This window comes from Saccopteryx leptura, chromosome 4 (assembly GCF_036850995.1).
Source record: "Saccopteryx leptura isolate mSacLep1 chromosome 4, mSacLep1_pri_phased_curated, whole genome shotgun sequence".
Taxonomy (NCBI): Eukaryota; Metazoa; Chordata; class Mammalia; order Chiroptera; family Emballonuridae; genus Saccopteryx; species Saccopteryx leptura.
This window is the reverse complement of record NC_089506.1, coordinates 170,368,533-170,389,580: the sequence shown is the minus strand read 5'-3', so window position 1 is coordinate 170,389,580 and position 21,048 is coordinate 170,368,533. Positions and strand designations below refer to the sequence as shown.

Genomic DNA, 21,048 nt, shown 5'->3' with positions numbered 1-21,048 from the left:
GGAAAGAGAGGGAGAGAGAAGGAAGGAGGGAAAGAGGAGAGGGGAGAGAGGGAAAGAGGGAGAGAGGGGGACAGGGAGGAAGAGGGGGACAGGGATGGAGAGGGAAAGGGAAGGAGAGGGAAAGAGAGGGAGGGAGGGGGGAGGGAGAGAGGAATGCTACTATGAACACTAGTACACAAATTATTTTTTTGAGTCCCTCCTCAGCTGAGAGCTAAGACCTCTGTTTTAAGACTGGTTTGTCTCTGTTTTCAATTCTTTTGAGTATATGCCGAGGAGTAGAATTGCTGGGTCATATGGTAATTCTAGATTTAACTCTTTGAAGATACTCAAGTGTTTTCCATGGAAGCTGTACCATTTTACATTCCCAGCAGCAATGCATGAGAGTTTCTTGCCATCCTTGTTATTTTCCATTTTCTTTATTATACTCATCCTAATGGGTATGACATGGTATCTCTCTGTAGTTTTGATTTGCATTTCTCTGCTCACAAATGATGCTAGGTATCTTTTCATGTGCTTATTAGCCATTTGTATGTGTGTGTGTTGTGTGTGTGTATATACATAAATATATACTGGTTTTGGTTGGGGTTTTTTTTTGAAAAATGTCTATTCAAGTTGTCTGCCCATTTTTTTCTTTTTTTTTTTCTTTTTTTGGGGGGGGACGACACAGACAGACCAGAAGGGAGAGATGAGAAGCATCAACTCGTAGTTGTGGCACTTTAGTTGCTCATTGATTGCTTTCTCATATGTGCCTTGACTGAGGGCTTCAGCCAAGCCAGTGACTCCTTGCACAAACCAGTGACCTTTAGCTTAAGCCAGTAACCATGCATTCATGTCTATGATCCCATGCTCAAGTCAAGGACCCTGCAGCTCATCCTGTGTTCAAGCCAGAGACCTCAGAATTTCAAACCTGGGTCCTCAGTGTCCCAGGTCAATGCTCTATCACTGCATCACCTGGTCAGGATGTTTGTCATTTTTTTTAATTGGGTTAAATTCTTTTTTTGGTGTTTTTTTTTGTTTGTTTGTTTTTTTGCTATTGAGTTTAGGAGTTCTTTATATATATTTGGATATCTAGCCGGTAAATGATTTATAAATATAACTACTCTGTAGATTATCTTTATACTCTTTTGATGGTGTATTCTGATGCACAAAGTGTTTAATTTTGATAAATCTAGTGTATTTTTTAAAAGAATGAAAATAAAGTGGCACCAAAATGGATGGTTAAAATAATACCAACCATTAGTAAGGATATAGCACAACTGGAATTCTCATATATTTTGCTAGGGATATAAATTATTTGAGAATATTTTTGCAGCAGGCGTGCCCAAACTACAGCCCGTGGGCCGCATGCGGCCCCAAGGCCATTTATCTGGCCCCCTCCGCACTTCCAGAAGGGGCACCTTTTTCATTGGTGGTCAGTGAGAGGAGCACTGTATGTGGCAGCCCTCCCAACAGTCTGAGGAACAGTGAACTGGCCCCCTGTGTAAAAAGTTTGGGGACCCCTGGTTTGCAGTATATACCCAAGAACATAGCCATATTCAGTGATCCAACAATTGTCAGTTATACAGACCCAAAAGAATGTGTATGTTCATCAAAAGACACACACAAGCCCTGGCCGGTTGGCTCAGTGGTAGAGCGTCAGCCTGGCGTGCAGGAGTCCCGGGTTCGATTCCCAGCCAGGGCACACAGGAGAAGCGCCCATCTGCTTCTTGACCCCTCCCCCTCTCCGTCTCTCTCTTCCCCTCCCATAGCCAAGGTTCCATTGGAGCAGTTTGCCTGGGCGCTGAGGATGGCTCTGTGGCCTCTGCCTCAGGCGCTAGAGTGGCTCTGGTTGCAACAGAGCGACGCCCCAGATGGGCAGAGCATCGCCCCCCAGTGGGCGTGCCGGGTGGATCCCGGTCAGGTGCATGCGGGAGTCTGTCTGACTGCCTCCCCATTTCCAACTTCAGAAAAATACAAAAAAAAAACAAGACACACACACATTAACATTCATAACAAGCCCCGGCTGGTGACTCAGTGGATAGAGCATCCCGGGTTTGATACCTAGTCAGGGCACAAAGGAGAAGTAACCGTCTTCTTCCCCCCAACCCCAGCTCTGCTCCCCTAGCCTGCGGCTCAACTGGTTTGAGTGCAGCCCTGGGCACTAGAATAGATAGCTCCATTTGAGTGCATCAGCCTCAGGCACTAAAAATAGCTTAGTACTCTCAAGCCATCAGCCTCAGAAGGGGTTGCTGGGTGGATCCCAATCAGGAAGCATGTGGGAGTCCTCACTGTCTCTCCTCCTCTCACCTTAAAAAAAAAAAAAAAAAAAATTCCTAACAGTATTATTTGTAAAAACCCCTAACTGGAAATAGCCAAATGTCCATTCAGAGTAGAATAGAGGATTTCCAGGCAACATGGTAGAAAAGGTAAACACTGTATTAACCTTCTCCTATGACCATATCAAAATTACAACTTATAAAACAACCATCACTGCCCAACTGGTTGTGAAGTGGATAGTGTGTTAACCTAAAACACTGAGGACCCAGGTTCGCAACCCCAAGGTCTCCGGCTTGAATGTGGGCTCATTAGGCTTGAGCACAAGATCATCACCATGATGATCTTAAGCCCAAAGGTCACTGGCTCAGTTGGAGCCCCCATACCCCCTGCACCCGGTCAGGGCACATATAAGCAATCAATGAACAACTGAAGTGCCACAACTATGAGTTGATGCTTCTTAGCTCTCTCCTCCTGCCTGTCCACTTATCTGTCTCTCACTTTAAAAAAGAAAAAAAAAAAAGCCTGACCTGTGGTGGCACAGTGGATAAAGCGTCAACCTGCAATGCCGAAGTTGCTGATTTGAATCCCTGGGCTTGCCCAGGGGTCAAAGCACAAGGGAGAAGCAACTACTACAAGTTGATGCTTTCAGCTCCTCCCTAGCCCGCCTTTCTCTCTCTAAAAAAAAAAAAATAGGCCCTGGCAAGTTGGCTCAGTGGTAGAGCATCGGCCTGGCATGCAGGAGTCCCGGGTTTGATTCCCGGCCAGGGCACACAGGAGAGGCACCCATCTGCTTCTCCACCCCTCCCCCTCTCCTTCCTCTCTGTCTCTCCCTTCCCCTCCCGCAGCCAAGGTTCCATTGGAGCAAAGATGGCCCAGGTGCTGAGGATGGCTCTGTGGCCTCTGACTCAGGCGCTAGAGTGGCTCTGGTCGCAACAGAGCGACCCCCCCCCCCCAATGGGCAGAGCATCGCCCCCTGGTGGGCGTGCCAGGTGGATCCTGGTTGGGCGCATGCGGGAGTCTGACTGCCTCCCCGTTTCCAGCTTCAGAAAAATGCAATAAATAAATAAATAAATAAATATCAATAAAACCTTAAAAAAGAAATCCCTGAGAAACACCTGAAAACTAAGCTTTAACTAACTATATAATGAAACCACACCAAGACTGGAAGGAGGGGCTGAGATGCAGAATAAGCAGACCCCACAACCATGGTGTGGTGATTAAAAAAACAAAAGAGAGCCTGGCCTGTAGTGGCACAGTGGTAGAGCTTCGACCTGGAACACTGAGGTCACCAGTTCAAAACAAAGCTTAGTTGCCCAGTCAAGGCACAAGAAACGGGCAAGTGGTGAACAACTAAAGTGATGCAACTATGTGTTGATACCTCTTGCTTCCCCCTCTCTCCTCTCTCTGTAAAATAAATAAAATCTAAAAAACAACAACAACAAACAAACAAAATGAAAGCAGTATCTTGGCTGCAGAGGTACCCTGAGGAGCAAGGAGGCCTAGCCCCACAATGTGCTCCCCAGCCTGGGTCACGAATGCAGGGCAGAGAAGTCCCCATAACGCCTGGCTATAAAAACCACAGGGATTGTGTCTGAGAAGGACACAGCCTACTAGAGACTGAGGCACTGAAGATCTTATAGGCCTGAGCAAAGACTCACTCACACTCATACTCTCACTCACTCGCTCTGAGCTTCAGCACTGAGGCAGCAGCTAGAAAAGTGCCAGGGACAAGGGGAGGAACTAAACTGACTAGCTTCAGGGTGAGGACAGAGGAGCAAGCGTCAGATCAGCTCTCCTGATAAAGTGCTGGCAGATGCCACTGTTCCTCTGTTAAACCCTCACCCTCTGACCGGTGCCAGACCTGAGCTCTCCGTGAAGGGGCTAACACTGATCCGTCCACCAGCATGATTCCAAGACCCCACCCAGATCACACACTCCTTTTCAGTGGCTTCTTTTCCACACAAGCAGCCTGCCTCATCTGTATGACACACTTTCCTAAAAACGCTCAAAGGTTCACAAACCCCAAAAGAGCAGCAGCTGCCCTCAGCATACCCTTCAGCTCTTGCTAAGTGCCCAGAGCCAGTAGCAATGGCAGAAAGCACAGCATCACCGCTCCCAGGCACTTCAAAGCCCAACATAGGCAAAAAAACAAAAACAAAAACCCACACATCTCTTTGTAGCTCCTAAGAGGTGACCATATCAACACACCCAAAACACAGAGTTGGCAGGCAGAGCCCTGTTAAAGCCGACTCCACCAGCTCATCCACTGCAGTCATGGCGAGGCCTCACAGCCTAGCACTCCAAGTCAATCCTACCCACCAATGTGCCAACATCAGTCAAGGCTTAACTGCAACGAGAGCACACACAACCCACATAAGGGATACCCCTGGAGCACCTGACCAGGGAGACTGCACCACTGGAATCCACAGAACACCTACTACATAAAGACCCTCTGCCACAACTGAGAGACGAAGCAGCTCTACCTAATACATAGAAACAAACTCAGGGAGGCTGCCAAAGAAAGGTGACAAAGAAACAAGTTCCAAATGAAAGAACAGGAGAAAACTCCAGAAAAAATTCTAAACAAAATGGATGCAAACAAGCTACCATAGAATTCAAAACATTGGTAATAAGTATGTTCAATGAACAGAGAAAAATAAATGAGAACTTCAACAACCGGATAGAAGCCATAAAAAAAATATTCAGTCAGAAATGAAGAATACAGTCCATACTGACACGAAGGATACATTAGATGTAATCAACATATTAAATGAGGCAGAAGATCAAATCGGCAAAAACCACCAAATCAGAACAACGTAAAGAAAAAAGAATTTTTAAAAATAAGGACAGTTTGCCCTGACCACCTGACCAGTTAGTTCAGTGGGTTAGAGCATTGTCTCAATACATCAAGGTTCTGGGTTTGATCCTGGGTCAGAGCACATACAAGAATCAACCAATGAACGCATGACTAAATGGAACAACAAACTGATGTTTCTCTTTCTCTCTCTCCCCCACCCCTTTCCTCTCTAAAATCAACAGAATTTTTTTTTTTTTCACTGAGACAGCGACACAGTCAGAGTGAGGGATAGATAGGGACAGACAGACAGGAACAGAGAGAGATAAAAAGCATCAATCATTACTTTTTTGTTGTGGCACCTTAGTTGTTCATTGATTGCTTTCTCATATGTGCCTTGACTGTGGGGCCTTCAGCAGACCAAGTGACCCCTTGCTCAAGCCAGTGACCTTGGGTCCAAGCTGGTGAGCTTTTGCTCAAACCAGATGAGCCCACGCTCAAGCTGGCGACCTCGGGGTCTCGAACCTGGGTCCTCGGCATCCCAGTCCGACACTCTATCCACTGCGCCACTGCCTGGTCAGGCCAAAATAAATTTTTTTAAAGATGAGGACAGTTTAAGGGACCTCTGGGACAACAATATTTGCATCATAGGGGTACCAGAGGAGAAAAGAGAGCAAGGAATTAAAAACTTATTTAAAATAATGACTGTAAACTTATCTAACCTGGCAAAGGAAATAGACACACAGGTCCAAGACGCACACAGTCCCCAACAAGATGAACCCAAAGAAGCCTACACCCAGACACATTATAAATAAAAATGATGAAAGTTAAAGACAAAAAAAAAAATCTTAAAAGCAGTTAGATATGTACAAGGGACCTCCCACAAGACTGTCAATTGATTTCTCAACAGAAACTTTGCATGCCAGAAGGGATGAAAAGCAAGGACCCACAATCAAGATGGCTCGCAGGGGTCGTCAAACTTTTTATAAAAACCGCCCACTTTTGCAGTGCTGGTAGACTTGGTCCCTACCGCCCACTAGTGGGCGTTCCAGCTTTCATGATGGGCCAATCGCAGTGCTGTTTGGTTGCATGGTAGGGACCAGGTTGACCAGCACTGCAAAAGTGGGCGGTTTTTATAAAAAGTTTGATGACCCCTGGCAGCACTTAGAAGAGATAAAGAAATTCCCAGACAAGCCTGACTAGGTGGTGGTGCAGTGGATAAAGTGTCTGACTGGGACGCAGAGGGCCCAGGTTCAAAACTCTGAGGTTGCCAGCTTGACCATGGGCTCATCTGGTTTAAGCAAGGCTCACCAGCTTGAGCCCAAAGTCGTTGGCTTGAGCAAAGGGTCACTCGGTCTGCTGTAGCCCCCCCCCCCCAGTCAAAGCACATATGAGAAAGCAATCAATGAACAACTAAGGTGCTGCAACAAAGAATTCATGCTTCTCATCTCTCTCTTTTCCTGTCTGTCTGTCCCTCTCACTGTCTGTCACACAAAAAATCCTCAGACAAGAAAAAGCTAAAGGAGTTCATCATCACCAAACCACCCTTTTTTTTCCTTTAGAAGAAAAATAGATTGCCTGACCTATGATGGTGCAGTGGATAACGTCGACCTGGAAACAATTATGAGTTGATGCTTCCCACTACTTCCCCGCCCCTGCCTTTCTTTCTCCCTCCCTCCTCTAAAATCAATTAATAAAATCTTTAAAAAAAGAAAAAACGATAAATATAGTAAAGTGGCACAACTACATAACTATCACTGATCACTTTAAATGTACACAAATTACTCCAATCAGAAGACATAGAATAACCTGACCAGGCAGTGGCACAGTGGGTAGAGCATCAGCCTGGGACATAGAGGACCCAGGTTCGTAACCCCGAGAGTCAATGGCTTGAGACGAGCTCACCAGCTTGAGTGTAAGGTCAATGGCTTGAGCCTGGGATCAGAGACATGACTCCATGGTCACTGACTTGAGCAAAGGTTCACTGGCTTGGCTGGAGCCCCCAGTCAAGGCACGTGAGAAAGCACGCAATAACTAAGGTGCCACAACAAAGAATTGATGCTTCTCATCTTTCTCCCTTCCTGTCTGTGTGTCCCTGTCTCCCTCACATGTGCAAAAAAAAAAAAAAAGGACATAGGGTAGCTGAAGAGATAAGAAAACAAGAACGGAACATATGCTACCTACAAGAGACCCACTTAAAGTCAAAATACATATACAGCCTGAGGGATGCAAATGGAAACAGAAAAAGAAGCTGGGGTTCTAATACCTTTATCAGACAAAATAGACTTCAAAGCAAAAGCTATTAAGACTTTTTAAAAGGCTATAATAAGATTAATACTTCATAATGATGAAGTGATCAATCCAACAAAAGAATATAACCCCTGTAAACATTTTCACACATTAACATAGGAGGACCGAAATATATGAAACAAATATTGACAGACATAAAGGGACAGATCAACAGCAAGACAGTAAGAAGAGACTTTAACAACTCAATGACATCAATGGATACATCATCTAAACAGATAATCAAGAAAACAGCAGCCTTAAAATGACCAGGTAAGTCTGACCTGTGGTGGTAAAGTGGATAAAGTATCATCCTGGAATGTTGAGGTCCCAGGTTCAAACTCCAAGGTCACCAGCTGAACACAGCCTCATTCAGCTTGAGCACAGACAGGCTCACCGGCTTGAGCGCAGGGTCACCAGCTGGAGCCCCCCAATCAAGGCACATATGAGAAAGCACTCAATAACTAAGGTGCTTGAGCCCAAAGGTCACCGGCTTTGAGAAACAGATCACTGGCTTGGCTGGACACCCCCCCCCAATCAAGGCACATATAAGAAGCAATCAATGGACAATTAAAGTGACACAACTACAAGCTGATACTTCTCATCTCTCCCCTTTCCTGACTATCCATCTGTCTCTCTCTAGATAGATAGATGATAGATAGATAGATAGATAGATAGATAGATAGATAGATAGATAGATAAAGAAGTATTGGAGAGGATGTACAAAAAAAGAAGCCCTCATACACTGTTGTTGAGATTGTAAATTAGTGCAGCCCCTATGGAAAATAATATAAAGGGTCTTCAATAGTCATAGACTTATCAGGGTGACCACTTTATAAGTTATATAATTGTATAATCACTGTTACATACCTGAAACTAGTATTTTATGCCAACTGTAACTAAAAAATTAAAATTAAAAAAAAAAAAGCCTGACCAGGCAGTGGTGCAGTGGACAGAGCGTCCGACTGGGATGCGGAGGACCCAGGTTCGAGACCCCGAGGTCTCCAGCTTGAGCACGGGCTCAACTGGTTTGAGCAAAGCTCACCACTTAGGACCCAAGGTCGCTGGCTTGAGCAAGGGGTTACTTGATCTGCTGTAGCCCCACAGTCAAGGCACATATGAGAAAGCAATCAATGAACAACTAAGGTGTCGCAACGAAAAACTAATGATGATGCTTCTCATCTCTCTGTTCCTGTCTGTCCGTCCCTATCTATCCCTCTCTCTCTGACTCGTGCCGTCTCTGTTTAAAAAAAAAAAAAAAAAAAGGATAAATTGTCATATAATCAGACTAGAAATACAACACAGTAATGACCTTTTCTTTTTTTTTTTTATTTTATTTTATTTTTTTTTTATTTTTTTCTGAAGTTGGAAATGGGGAGAGACAGTCAGACAGACTCCCACACGCGCCCCACCGGGATCCACCCCGCACGCCCACCAGGGGGTGACGCTCTGCCCACCAGGGGGCGATGCTCTGCCCCTCCGGGGCGTCGCTCTGTTGCGACCAGAGCCACTCTAGCGCCTGGGGCAGAGGCCAAGGAGCCATCCCCAGCGCCCGGGCCAACTTTGCTCCAATGGAGCCTTGGCTGCGGGAGGGGAAGAGAGAGACAGAGAGGAAGGAGAGGGGGAGGGGTGGAGAAGCAGATGGGCGCTTCTCCTGTGTGCCCTGGCCGGGAATCGAACCCGGGACTTCTGCACGCCAGGCCGACGCTCTACCACTGAGCCAACCGGCCAGGGCTAATGACCTTTTCATAGTAGTATATATACCAAAGTCAGATGTTAATCTGTTACTTTCTATACTGGATTTATAGCAAAATTTTAAATGTTAAGAGTCTCAGCCCTGCTTCAAATCACAAATCAGGAACATAATAGTCTTTCATCAACCATTCAGAGATCTTATAACTTAATTTGTCACTCCTCAAGTCAGATACATTCAAGTCAAATAATCTAAAATTATGAAATTCTATAAATATATATCACTCACCTTTGCTTTTAAAAGATCAGACATTTCAGAATGATTATTATATGGCTTTTGCTGCAGTGGCTGCCTGTGCTTTACCCACTGGTCACCTGGAGAACCTTCAGGAAACAACTGCTGACTGTGGCGGAATTTCGTTCGACTAAACCAAAATTTAAAAAATAAAAATCAGGTCAGAAAATTTTCACTTACAGGTCTTTTAATACCTTGATAGCTTATTTTAGAGACTAAAAATTTTACTTTCTTATTTATTGTCTATCGCCCCGTACTGGAATTTAAGTCTGCTTTGTCTACTAGATCCAACATGCAAAGGAGTGTCTGGTGTTCAGTATGTCTTGAATGAATTAAGAATGTTATGTTTAATTCCACACTTCTCTAAACTATCCATACCACCTCTACCTTCTAAATAATTAAACTTTTAAAAATGTGAAGAAAGCAATTCTGCCTAAATTTAGTTGAAACAAACATAAGTGGACTTTTCTTCTTAAAAGCACAGACAATTCACATTTTTACCAGCATGTTTAAAGTACAGAATCTGTTTCTACACAGGTCAGTTATGGACCCATCCATGTTGGAAGAAGATATGAAAAAATAAGCTATACTCTAAAGCAAAAAACAAGGGGCCGAAGACAATAGCTGAGCAAATTAAATGAAGATCCTGTCAAATTCTTATGCAAGAATTCGATTATAAAAGATTGTACTCAGGCACTAGTTTGTAATCAAGAGAAAAAAACATGTTCTACAGTACCACTTAGATGACAATGCAATAGTCACAAACCTCAAGAACTATATATATCATGAGACTGAGTATTTCAGAAGTCTTCCCCTTTCTCTTAAAAATTACAGTAAAATTTTAGCCTCTCAACTCTTACACGAAATTCAAAAAATTCAACTCATCATTACAGACATTAGTCTATATACTAAAAACACATACTATCCTCCATAAGAAACCTCAAATTTGGTTAAAGAAGTTGGTTTATTATCTCCTTATTCTACTCTCTAAGACCACATACCCTAGGACTAAAAGATACGGGTGTCATATCATACTATAATAGATTTTTCCAAACATGAACGGTCACATAATTTTTTTCAAATATCACTATTTCATAACTTTTTACTATCTTTTCAAAACTGACTGCACTCTTCTCTACTCTGTATTTTTTAAACTGTTTTATTTGTATCTAGTGGTATATAATTTGGTGATTATAACCACAGATTCTAAAAGGTAGAAATGACATTTAGTTCAAGCTCCTATCCTCATAAAACCCAACTAAAATGGAATATTGTCTATGTGTTTAAAATATATTCACTGTCGATGTGGTTTATTTCTATTGTTTAACTTTTGAAGCTCTAGGATAAAAACAGAACACCTAAATTTAAAAAAATGTCAAAAGCAACTCTCTTAACCTAACATAGGCAAGGTTCTAACAAGCTGATTGCAAATATATATGCTTACTGAACAAAATTATTAACTCAGCCTACTCTGTAATTATGATTCAGACACTACATATTATGTTCCAACTAAAAATGTTCTTTGTGGTTTACATCCATGTAATAGTCACTCTTAATAATATACTAGAGCAGTGGTCAGCAAACTGCGGCTCGCAAGCCACATGCCGCACTTTCACAAAATACCACGTGCGGGCACTCCCTCGATAAGGAATGTACCTACCTATATAGTTTAAGTTTTAAAAATTTGGCTCTCAAAAGAAATTTCAATCGTTGTACTGTTGGTATTTGGCTCTTTTGACTAATGAGTTTGCCGACCACTATACTAGGGAAAGAAAAGAGGCCCATCCAAGTCTTCACAGTTCTTTCTGAACAAATTATATACCAGCATCCTTCATCCTCTACACACAAAAAGATCTCAACATATCCTCTATCAACCACCTTCAGGAACTCGATTATCTCTAAAGTAGAATATAAGAACAGAGAAGTAACAGTGGAAACACACACAGAAGAGGTTTTTTTCCACTTTTATCTATCCATCTGAAGAGTAGGTACCCCCTTTAGTATACTTTTTAAAAATGTGCCCAGAAGCTCCTTCCCAATTCCAGATAACCTTTTTCATTTCATAATAAAACCCTTCAAAAAAAATAATAAAAGTTCTGTGAAACCAGTTACAAAACAGTCCCTATAGAGGAATCTAGCAGTTCTGCAAACTTTAGAAGCAAAATGTTACTATTATATTAAAAACTATCAGAAAGTCAGAATCCTATGAATATACTTCTTTACCTCAATTTTTCCACAGTGGGTTTAACAGGTGTGCTACTAGCTGAGGAAAATCCATTGTCACTATCTGAGGAATCTCCAAATCTTCGAGAGAGCCAGTCCCTTAATGGTCTACAGAAACAGTAAGGATTCACTTTTAAAACTTGGCTACATGAAGAAACTGAGTATCAGAATTATGATGGTTAGTATTTTTATTTCAAGAAATATGAACATACCTGATAAAGGGAATAGCCATAAAAAATTTGTTAGGAGCCAAACCAAGTTTGGATTTTGGGGTCATATCATTTCTATGACAGGGTAATTTCTCTATGGAGAACCACTCAATGTTCTGCAACACAAGCAGAAAATAATACATTTAATTAATTATAATACAGGAGTTTCTAAAAGCAATTTCCTACTTCACTGAATTGGGATACTGTTCAGCAACCTGAAATTACTTTCAATCTCATACCCGAATTTCTCTTCTGGTTTTCGGGTTAAATTTTGTATCTTTTGGAATTCCTGGAATGATGTACAAACGAGCAAGCTGGTCATTGATTCGAAGTTCAATGTAGTCATCCTTACAAATGTAATCTTTGATATCAAAGCCAGTTTCTTCAAAGACCTGGAAATAATAAATTCAGATGATTTTCAATTTTTGCTGTTAGATCTCCAGTTCATTAAAATTTGCTTATGTTTTAAGGGTCTAGTTCAGTGGTAATTAATCAGCCTGGTCCCTACCACCCACTAGTGGGTGTTCCAGCTTTCATGGTGGGCGCTGGCGGAGCAACCAAAGTATAAATAAAAAGATAGATTTAACTGTAGTAAGTTGTTTTATAAAGATTTATTCTGCCAAACAGCGAAAATCCGAAATAAAGTACTTGGTAATTATTATTATATGCTTTAACTTGCTGTAACTCTGCTTTATAAATTTTATAAAGTAAAGTTACGTCCCTACTTTATAAATCACCATTACTGTGGAACCGGTGAGCGGTTAAAAAATTTTACTACTAACAGAGATACAAAAGTGGGCAGTAGGTATAAAAAGGTTGACTACCTCTGGTCTAGTTCTATCTCTGCCTTCCTGAACCGTTTGTGGGAAAAACTATTCACATATATGAGCCTAAGTTTTTCTTCATATAGTCAATGAAGGGGATGTTGGATATTATAATTTGTAATAAGAATTATGTATTTATTTAGTCTTCCTCCCCCTTTCTGTACAGTTTCAAAACCCTTGGTATTTCCTAAGTGATAAGAGCAGTAAATGTGTCTTTTGTTATGCTAATGAAGGGGTTTTTTGGGGGGGTGTATTTTTCTGAAGCTGGAAATGGGGAGAGAGAGACAGACTCCCTCATGCGCCCGACCGGGATCCACCCGGCACGCCCACCAGGGGGCGATGCTCTGCCCCTCCCGGGCGTCGCTCTGCCAGAGCCATAATGAAGTTATTTTTAAACCACAGGAGAGGATGGAGGCTGGTTGCCAGGAGAACCAACCAAGTGAGTGAGGGTTGAAACTCTCCAGAAAGGAGGCTAGAGATTGAGCTCATTCATCAATGGCCAGGGATTTAGTCAACTATGCCTAAGTCACGAAGCCTCCACAGAAACACGAGAAACAGAGTTCCCAGGGCTTCCGTGTTGCTGAACATGTGGAGATCTGGGAGAGTGGTGCTCTAGAAAGCACGGGAGCTGCATGTCCTTTCCCCATACCTTGCCCTCTGCCTCTTCTAATTCTGGCTGTTCCCGAGATATAGCCTTTTCTAATTAACCAGTGATTTGTAAGAAAATGTTTCTCTGAGTTCTGTGAGCTGCTCTAGCAAATTAATCAAAACCAAGGAAGGGGTCGTTGGAACCTTCAATCTATAGGCAGTTGGTCAGAATCACAGGTGACAACCTTGAAGTGAAGTCTTTTGGGATTGAGACCTTAACCTGTGGAATATGCTGCTATTTCTGGGTTCATCATGTTAGAATTGAGCTGAAATATAGGACATGCAGCTGATGTTCAAAAATTGCTTACTGGTGTGAAGAAATCCCTACATACACATTGTAACTGGGTCCAGTACCTTAAGATGCTAGAATATATCAGTGGTTCCCGATGTGTGGAAAGTATATCACTAGGGACCACATATGGATTTTATTCACAGGATCTATAAATCTATATGTATACTGAGCTCCCGTTAAAATGTCTTACAAGGCCCTGGCCAGTTGGCTCAGCGGTAGAGCGTCGGCCTGGCGTGGGGGGGACCCGGGTTCGATTCCCGGCCAGGGCACATAGGAGAAGCGCCCATTTGCTTCTCCACCCCTCACCACCTCCTTCCTCTCTGTCTCTCTCTTCCCCTCCCGCAGCCAAGGCTCCATTGGAGCAAAGATGGCCCAGGCGCTGGGGATGGCGCCTTGGCCTCTGCCCCAGGCGCTAGAGTGGCTCTGGTCGCGGCAGAGCGACGCCCCGGAGGGGCAGAGCATCGCCCCCTGGTGGGCAGAGCTTCGCCCCTGGTGGGCGTGCCGGGTGGATCCCGGTCGGGCGCATGCGGGAGTCTGTCTGACTGTCTCTCCCCCGTTTCCAGCTTCAGAAAAATACAAAAAAAAAAAAAGTCTTACAAAAATAAAACCATTTTTCAAACATGAAATTGAATTGTGAACAATACTAACATTTAAATGGACAGACTTCAAAAGCACAGCTATAACCACATTTGGGGAAAGTTATACACGTGAAAGAACTAAAAACTAGTGAACTGGATTAATGGTTCTAAAACTGCCTTTCCTATGTAATGTCTCAGAGGCTAGGAGAGGAAGAACTGAGAGAACACAAATTTTAGGAATTAATGTTGCGTCTAACCCTCACCTTTTCTTCAACCAAAGAAGCCATGCTTACCATGATTAAATATGGGGCTTCAGTTTAAAATTTAAAAATCACTGCCTGACCAGGCGGTGGCAGAGTGGATAGTGTCAGACTGGGACAGGGAGGACCCAGGTTTGAAACCTCAAGGTCGCCAGCTTGAGCACGGGCTCATCTGGTTTGAGCAAAGCTCACCAGCTTGGACCCAAGGTCGCTGGCTCGAGCAAGGGTCATTCGGTCTGCTGAAGGCCCCTGGGCCCCTGGTCAAGGCACATATGAGAAAGCAATCAATGAACTAAGGTGCCGCAACAAAGAACTGATGCTTCTCATCTCTCTCCCTTCCTGTCTATCTGTCCCTCTTTCTCTGTCACAAAAAAAAAAAAAAATCAAAAAACACAACAACACTGGTCTCTTCTAGCCTTAAAGTTCTCCTTTAAATAACATATTACTCTAACAATGTCCTTATTCACTTCACCCCAAAATCAAAACGACTTTGGACTCTCAGTAGCTAAAAACTACAGTGGGTCTTCTACGCTGGAGTTCTCTCCATCACTCTATTTTTAGCATCTCCTAATCAACCAGTGGGACAAGCCTGAATCTCTTACAAGGTATGGGTGAGGGAGCAGCTCTTTCTACCCATTGTTTTTGTCTCTTCCCTCTTTGTCTAGTCTGTTCATGTACTTCTTCCTACCTTCTTCAATAAAGGAACAGCAGTAATTCTATCAGGTGTAGTCTCTGACTGCCAATTTAGTTCCTCCAGAACACCTAACTCATTTCTATCACAATTTCTATACACTCCTAAGTTTTCTAAACAGTCGTCTCCCTCCAGGAAGTATAGGAAAAAATAGGTACTGAATAAAAAGAGAAAGGAAAGAATCTAAGGTGCTAGAAATCCTTTATATCTTGATCAGGGTGGTGGTGTTACAGGTATGTAAATACACAGAAATGATAAACTGTTAAGATTTGTGTACTATTCAGGTTTTTAGCTGCCAACAGAAAAAATTTAAAAATGATTTTTATGCATGGTGGAGCAAACGCAGGTTTACAGTTGTTCATATGGAAAATAATAATGAATAAATAATAATAAATAAACTGTTTCATGTACTCACAACTGTAAACCTACTACTTTGCCCCACCCTGTATGGTTCTTAATTCTGTTTTTACAGTTATTCCCTTTAGCTCCCTTCTTTAACAATACCTTATAATCAGAAATAACTATAGTCAGGTAAGTCAGTATAATAATAATTAGAAACTATGCTAAAAATAAACTATTATCTAAATTCCTTATGAACAGAGTCTGTTACTTTTGTGTTACAAACTGTAAAATGCATGAGCCTGAATGGGTTACTGAGTGGAGAGGAGGTAGAGACTGCTGAAAAGCACTACAATGGGACACTTAGTATCTGAGTAAGAACCCCCCATAAGATGACAGCACCTATCAATGTTACATTCCTGAATTTGATAACTACACTTGGTAATTACATAAGAGAACTTGCTAGTTCTTAAAATTTCCATGCAGAAGCAATAAGGGGGTTTAAGGGGCATTATGTCTCAATTTACTCCTAAGTTATTCAACAATAATAAAAACCACACACACATATATCAAAATAAAGCAAACACGGCAAAATATTAATAGGTGAATCTATTATTTTTTTTTCCATGCTTGAAATTACCTCACTCTAGTATACTTTTTTAGGAGTCACATGTAATTAATATTGAGTTCTTTTCTTTCTTTGTTTTTAGTTCTTTTCAAATACATACTGTGAGCTTAACAACTGGTGCATACTATCCTAGTAAAGCACTGTCTTTAAGGAATCAGTCTAAAAAGGAAAAAATAACTGTAGTATGATATATGTGTCAAAAGGCAGGTGGTGCTATTTTAGTCCAGAATCAGGGTGCCTGACTCAGTCCTGGGTGGAAGGTGGGAGAGCTGAGGTGGTCACCTTTGGAAGGCTGTCATGGTCAGCATTCCTGTTCTGCTGGCTACACTTGAGCTAGGACCTAAAGATGAACAGTAGTTTGCCAGATAAGAAAAAAGCGCTCCATTTAGATACCTGGGAATGGTTATAATGAAAAATCATATGGGCAGAAGTGATATATATGAGGCAAAATATAAAGGTCTTCAATACTAACACAGTCAGCTTTAAACTCTGTGCAACCAAACTTAGAACAAAGTAACAGACATAACCTCTCGATTCTAAAAGTGATAAAGACAGATTTGCCTTTAAAATCAGGTATTCACTGTCATGAAATATTTCCCAGGAAATTTTCTAAATAACTCACATGTACAGGCACCAATGACAAAAATTTTAATACCACACGTTCTGTGAATCAAATCCATTCTTGTAGTGATACACAGTTAACTGCCCTGGCACAGAGAGTAGCATTAACTTCTCAGATAACATCAGATAAAAATTCCTAACTAAACAAGACAGTGTGGTGACTGCTGGGTGGGGGAGATTAAGAAGGGTAGAGGGGGGATAAATGTTGATGGACAAAGATTTAACGTGGGGGGATGAACACACAATATGGTGTAGAGATGTATCATAGAATTGAGCACCTAAAACCTGTAAATTAAGTTAACCAGTGTCACCCCAGTAAACTCAATTAAAAAATAAATTTAATTAAAAAAAAGAATCCCTACTAAGATATAAAAAAGTGCTAACCAAAGAGCACCAGAATAGAAAAATGAAATTCTCTACCTATATGTCCTTTAAGTCTACAGGAAGAGCTAGAAATAAGCCAACCAATAGTTCCTCTGTACAAATTTTACAAAGACAAAATCATATAAATATATAGTCAACTTCATTACAATAAAATACATTGTTTTGCCAAGTAAGCAGCAATAATATGAAATTTTGAAACCAAAGGTAAACTGCCTAGTATCATTTGTTACCACAACTGACAACAAATACCTAGAAAACATTTTTCGTTTTTGCCCTCAAATCTATTTCACCGAATAAAAGTGAACAGAGCCTGACCAGGCGGTGGCGCAGTGGATAGAGCATCAGACTGGGATGCGGAGGACCCAGGTTCGAGACCCCCCCAAGGTCTCCAGCTTGAGTGCGGGCTCATCGGGTTTGAACAAGGCTCACCAGCTTGAGCCCAAAGTCACTGGCTCAAGCAAGGGGTTACACGGTCTGCTGTAGCCCCCTTGTCAAGGCACATATGAGAAATCAATCAATGAACAACTAAGGAGCCGCAACGAAGAATTGAAGTTTCCCATCTCTCTCCCTTCCTGTCTGTCTGTCCCTATCTGTCCTTCTCTCTGACTCTGTCTCTGCCACAAAAAAAAGAAAAAAGAAAAAAAAAATGACCAGAAATAATCCAGTTAACAAAGGCGAACCAAAAAAGTCAAAGAAGACTGGAAATTACTAATTAAGACGGACATTAGCTCTCTATTGACAATCATTCCAACCTTTTCTCCCTGAGAAGGCTGTTGGCCCCTGTTCTCTAAGCTCAGCCTACACACAGCACTTATGGGAGGTGTCAAATTCTGCTACTGAGGATTGAAACACTGCTGGATGGCCATGTATGGTAAAATAAATAACAATATAACTACAGTAAACCAAAATAAAATGGTTTAATAACCAAGTAGAAATATTAGTAACTTAATAGAAGGGTAATCATCCACGTTAGTACAGCCTAACTTGAAAAGAAAAAGTGCTTAAGACATCAGTCTAAGTCTAACAAATGGAGCTGAAAATTAGAAATCTCTCCTTATGAGTTAATAAGGTGAAAATTAAAAGAAACAATGTGCTACTAACATAAACTCCTAAAAAGAAGAGACTATCAGGCCCTGGCTGGTTGGCTCAGTGGTAGAGCATTGGCCCGGCGTGTGGAAGTCCCGGGTTCGATTCCCAGCCAGGGCACACAGGATAAGCGCCCATCTGCTTCTCCATCCTTCCTTCCTCCTCTCCTTCCTCTCTCTCTCCTCCCCTCCAGCAGCCAAAGCTCCACTGGAGCAAAGTTGGCCTGGGCGCTGGAGGATGGCTCTATGGCTTCCACCTCAGGCGCTAGAATGGCTCCAGATGCAATGGAGCTAAGCCTCAGATGAATGGAGCACTGACCCCTGGTGGGCATGCTGGGTGGATCCAGGCCGGACACATACAGGAGTCTATCTCTCTGTCTCCCAGTTTCTCACTATAGAAAAAAAAAAAGAATAATCAATCTAGTTTTCAGCTAAGACTTTAACACTAGTGGCCCCTCTTCTCCAATGGTGCTGATTCTATTATACTGCAGCACCACCAAGCAGCAGAACAACAAACTGCAACTCTATACCTAGTTAAATACTTTCATCATTCAAACATGGCAACTGCTCTAGACTGAACTGTGTTTCTCCAAAATTCTTATGTTGAAGTCCTAACCCCCACTATGACTATCTGTGGAGATAGGGCCTGTAAGGAGGTGATGTCTGCAAGCCAGGATGAGAGGTCTCAACAGGAACTGAACCAGCAGACAACTTGATCCTGAATTTCCCAGCCTCCAGAACAGTGAGAAATAAATTTTTTCTTTAAATCACCCAGTCTATGGCAGCAAGAGTAGACTAATACAACAATACTCTACCTTAATACCAAAACTTTTCTCTATGACAAAGAAAGGCATTTAAAGTCGGAATCAAGTCAAAAGACTTGCCTTTAAAAATTCGAACCTAAAAATTCATATAAAGTCAAGCCTTCTGTGACAAGGTCCTTTATCAACTAAAAGAGGATGTTATTTACATCAGAAAGGTTAGGAATTAGGATCAATTCTTATTAGCAAAGTGAAAATTTTTTCCCTAAAGTTAAAGAAGTACAGTTCTTCAGGGTACCTGAGCTTTCCTCAGAGCAAGACAAAAACTCTAAAACAAAAGCAAAAAAAAATTCATATTGCTATACATCAGAAAGGTAAATCTTATTAGAAAATATATACTTAAAAATCATAAATTCCTTCTGTTCTCATCTGCATATGTGTGTTTAGAAATACCCCTTACAAACATTCCATAACTGCCTAAATTGTAGTAGTCAAGAACATTTAGACTCCAGAGCCCACCACCAATGTTTCACATCCCTGTTCTGCTGCTTACTCACTATGTGACCTTGGGCAAGTTAATAAACTGCTCTGTTTCAGTTCTTTGCCTGTAAAATGGATAACCTTCCATAATGGTTGTATCCTCCCACAAGATTATCCTTACACCCTATCCTCCACAGCCCTATTTTTTTCACTCCCCAAGCCCTAAGAATAAGTTTTATTACTTTCTTAGAAATTATGGTAATGTACAGCCATTACTGAAATTAGCACCACATGAACAAGACAACCTTTTATGTTAGTATCCCAGACCAGAGAACAAACAAGATGACGCAAAATGAAAACTGGAGCGTCGGTTCCCAGGTTAACTGCCTCTCTTACCACAAACATCCTAATTCTGCATCATCTGGACTCTACAATATAGTGTGTAACACTTCTCAGAAGGAGGGTTCTGGCGGTAGATACAAAAAGACCCGTTGGGCACAGGGTACTCCAGTTTTACAAGTGTACTTACCTGATTTCCTCCAAGTTCCCCCAAGAAGATTCAATTACAGACAGGTGATCTCATTCTATTTAGCCTGAGTTTGTTATTCCACTTAATGTATTGTCTTTTCTGAACCTGGACAACTGTCTCTGCCATAGCACTTGTGCAACTTCACATACAGGACTACAGATCAACTCCTCTAAGTAGTATGCTATGGTTCCTGTTTTGTCCTTTCAGAAGAGGACTACAAAGTTTGAGGGCATAAAAGGGAAAACTTTACACGTGCTCCATTTTATCTCCTGCTACCATGAGAAGGCAGGGTTCTTTGGAACAGAAGGCAGCAGGAAGAGAGGAAGACCAAATATGAGATGGACAGAGCTGTAGAGGACAAGACACGGTGGACATCACTTATTCATAGAGTCGTCTGGAGTCAGAGCTGACTCAACAGAACATAACACACACACAACTACAGAAACAAAAGGGAAAGCTCTTAAAGAATGAGGCAATTCCTCAACTGTTCCCTAAACAGCTTTCAATTTCAAGAATTGTGCATAAACCCTTACTTGTAAGTATATAATAGCTTTGTCTATAAGATGTTGCGGCCCTGGCCGGTTGGCTCAGTGGTAGAGCGTTGGCCTGGCATGCAGAAGTCCCGGGTTCGATTCCCGGCCAGGGCACACAGGAGAAGAGGCCATCTGCTTCTCCACCCCTCTCCCTCTACTTCCTCTCTGTCTCTCTCTTCCCCTCCCGCAGCCGAGGCTCCACTGGAGCAAAGATGGCCCGGGCGCTGGGGATGGCTCCTTGGCCTCTGCCCCAGGCGCTAGAGTGGCTCTGGTCGCGGCAGAGCGCTGCCCCGGAGGGGCAGAGCATTGCCCCCTGGTGGGCAGAGCGTTGCCCCTGGTGGGCGTTCCGGGTGGATCCCGGTCAGGCGCATGCGGGAGTCTGTCTGTCTCTCCCCATTTCCAGCTTCAGAAAAATACAAAAAAAAAAAAAAGATGTTGCAAATACTTATTTAAATAAGCTGTTCCATACTGAAGTTAAAATGCAGCATTTTTAATTCTCTGTCACATCCTACTCCAAAGTAAATAACCACTCATGATTTTCATATGGTAAATAATCACTAATGGTTTCTAAAAATTTTAACTGTTTTCCCTCACTTATAATTACACCCAAACTTAAACCAAGAAATGAACACTACTGCAG

General features: G+C 42.2%; 1 protein-coding gene across 1 annotated transcript in view; it reads right to left on the bottom strand.

Annotated features, from left to right (window-relative positions):
• DCP2 (decapping mRNA 2) overlaps nt 1–21,048 on the bottom strand; it is a 60,403-nt gene that overhangs the window by 10,856 nt on the left and 28,499 nt on the right. Inside the window, exons 5-8 of the mRNA XM_066382022.1 lie at nt 11,995–12,147; nt 11,759–11,871; nt 11,547–11,654; nt 9,318–9,453 (exon numbers count right to left, since the gene is read on the bottom strand). Coding sequence (XP_066238119.1) covers nt 9,318–9,453; nt 11,547–11,654; nt 11,759–11,871; nt 11,995–12,147 — 510 coding nt within the window. The remainder of the gene's footprint in view (nt 1–9,317; nt 9,454–11,546; nt 11,655–11,758; nt 11,872–11,994; nt 12,148–21,048) is intronic.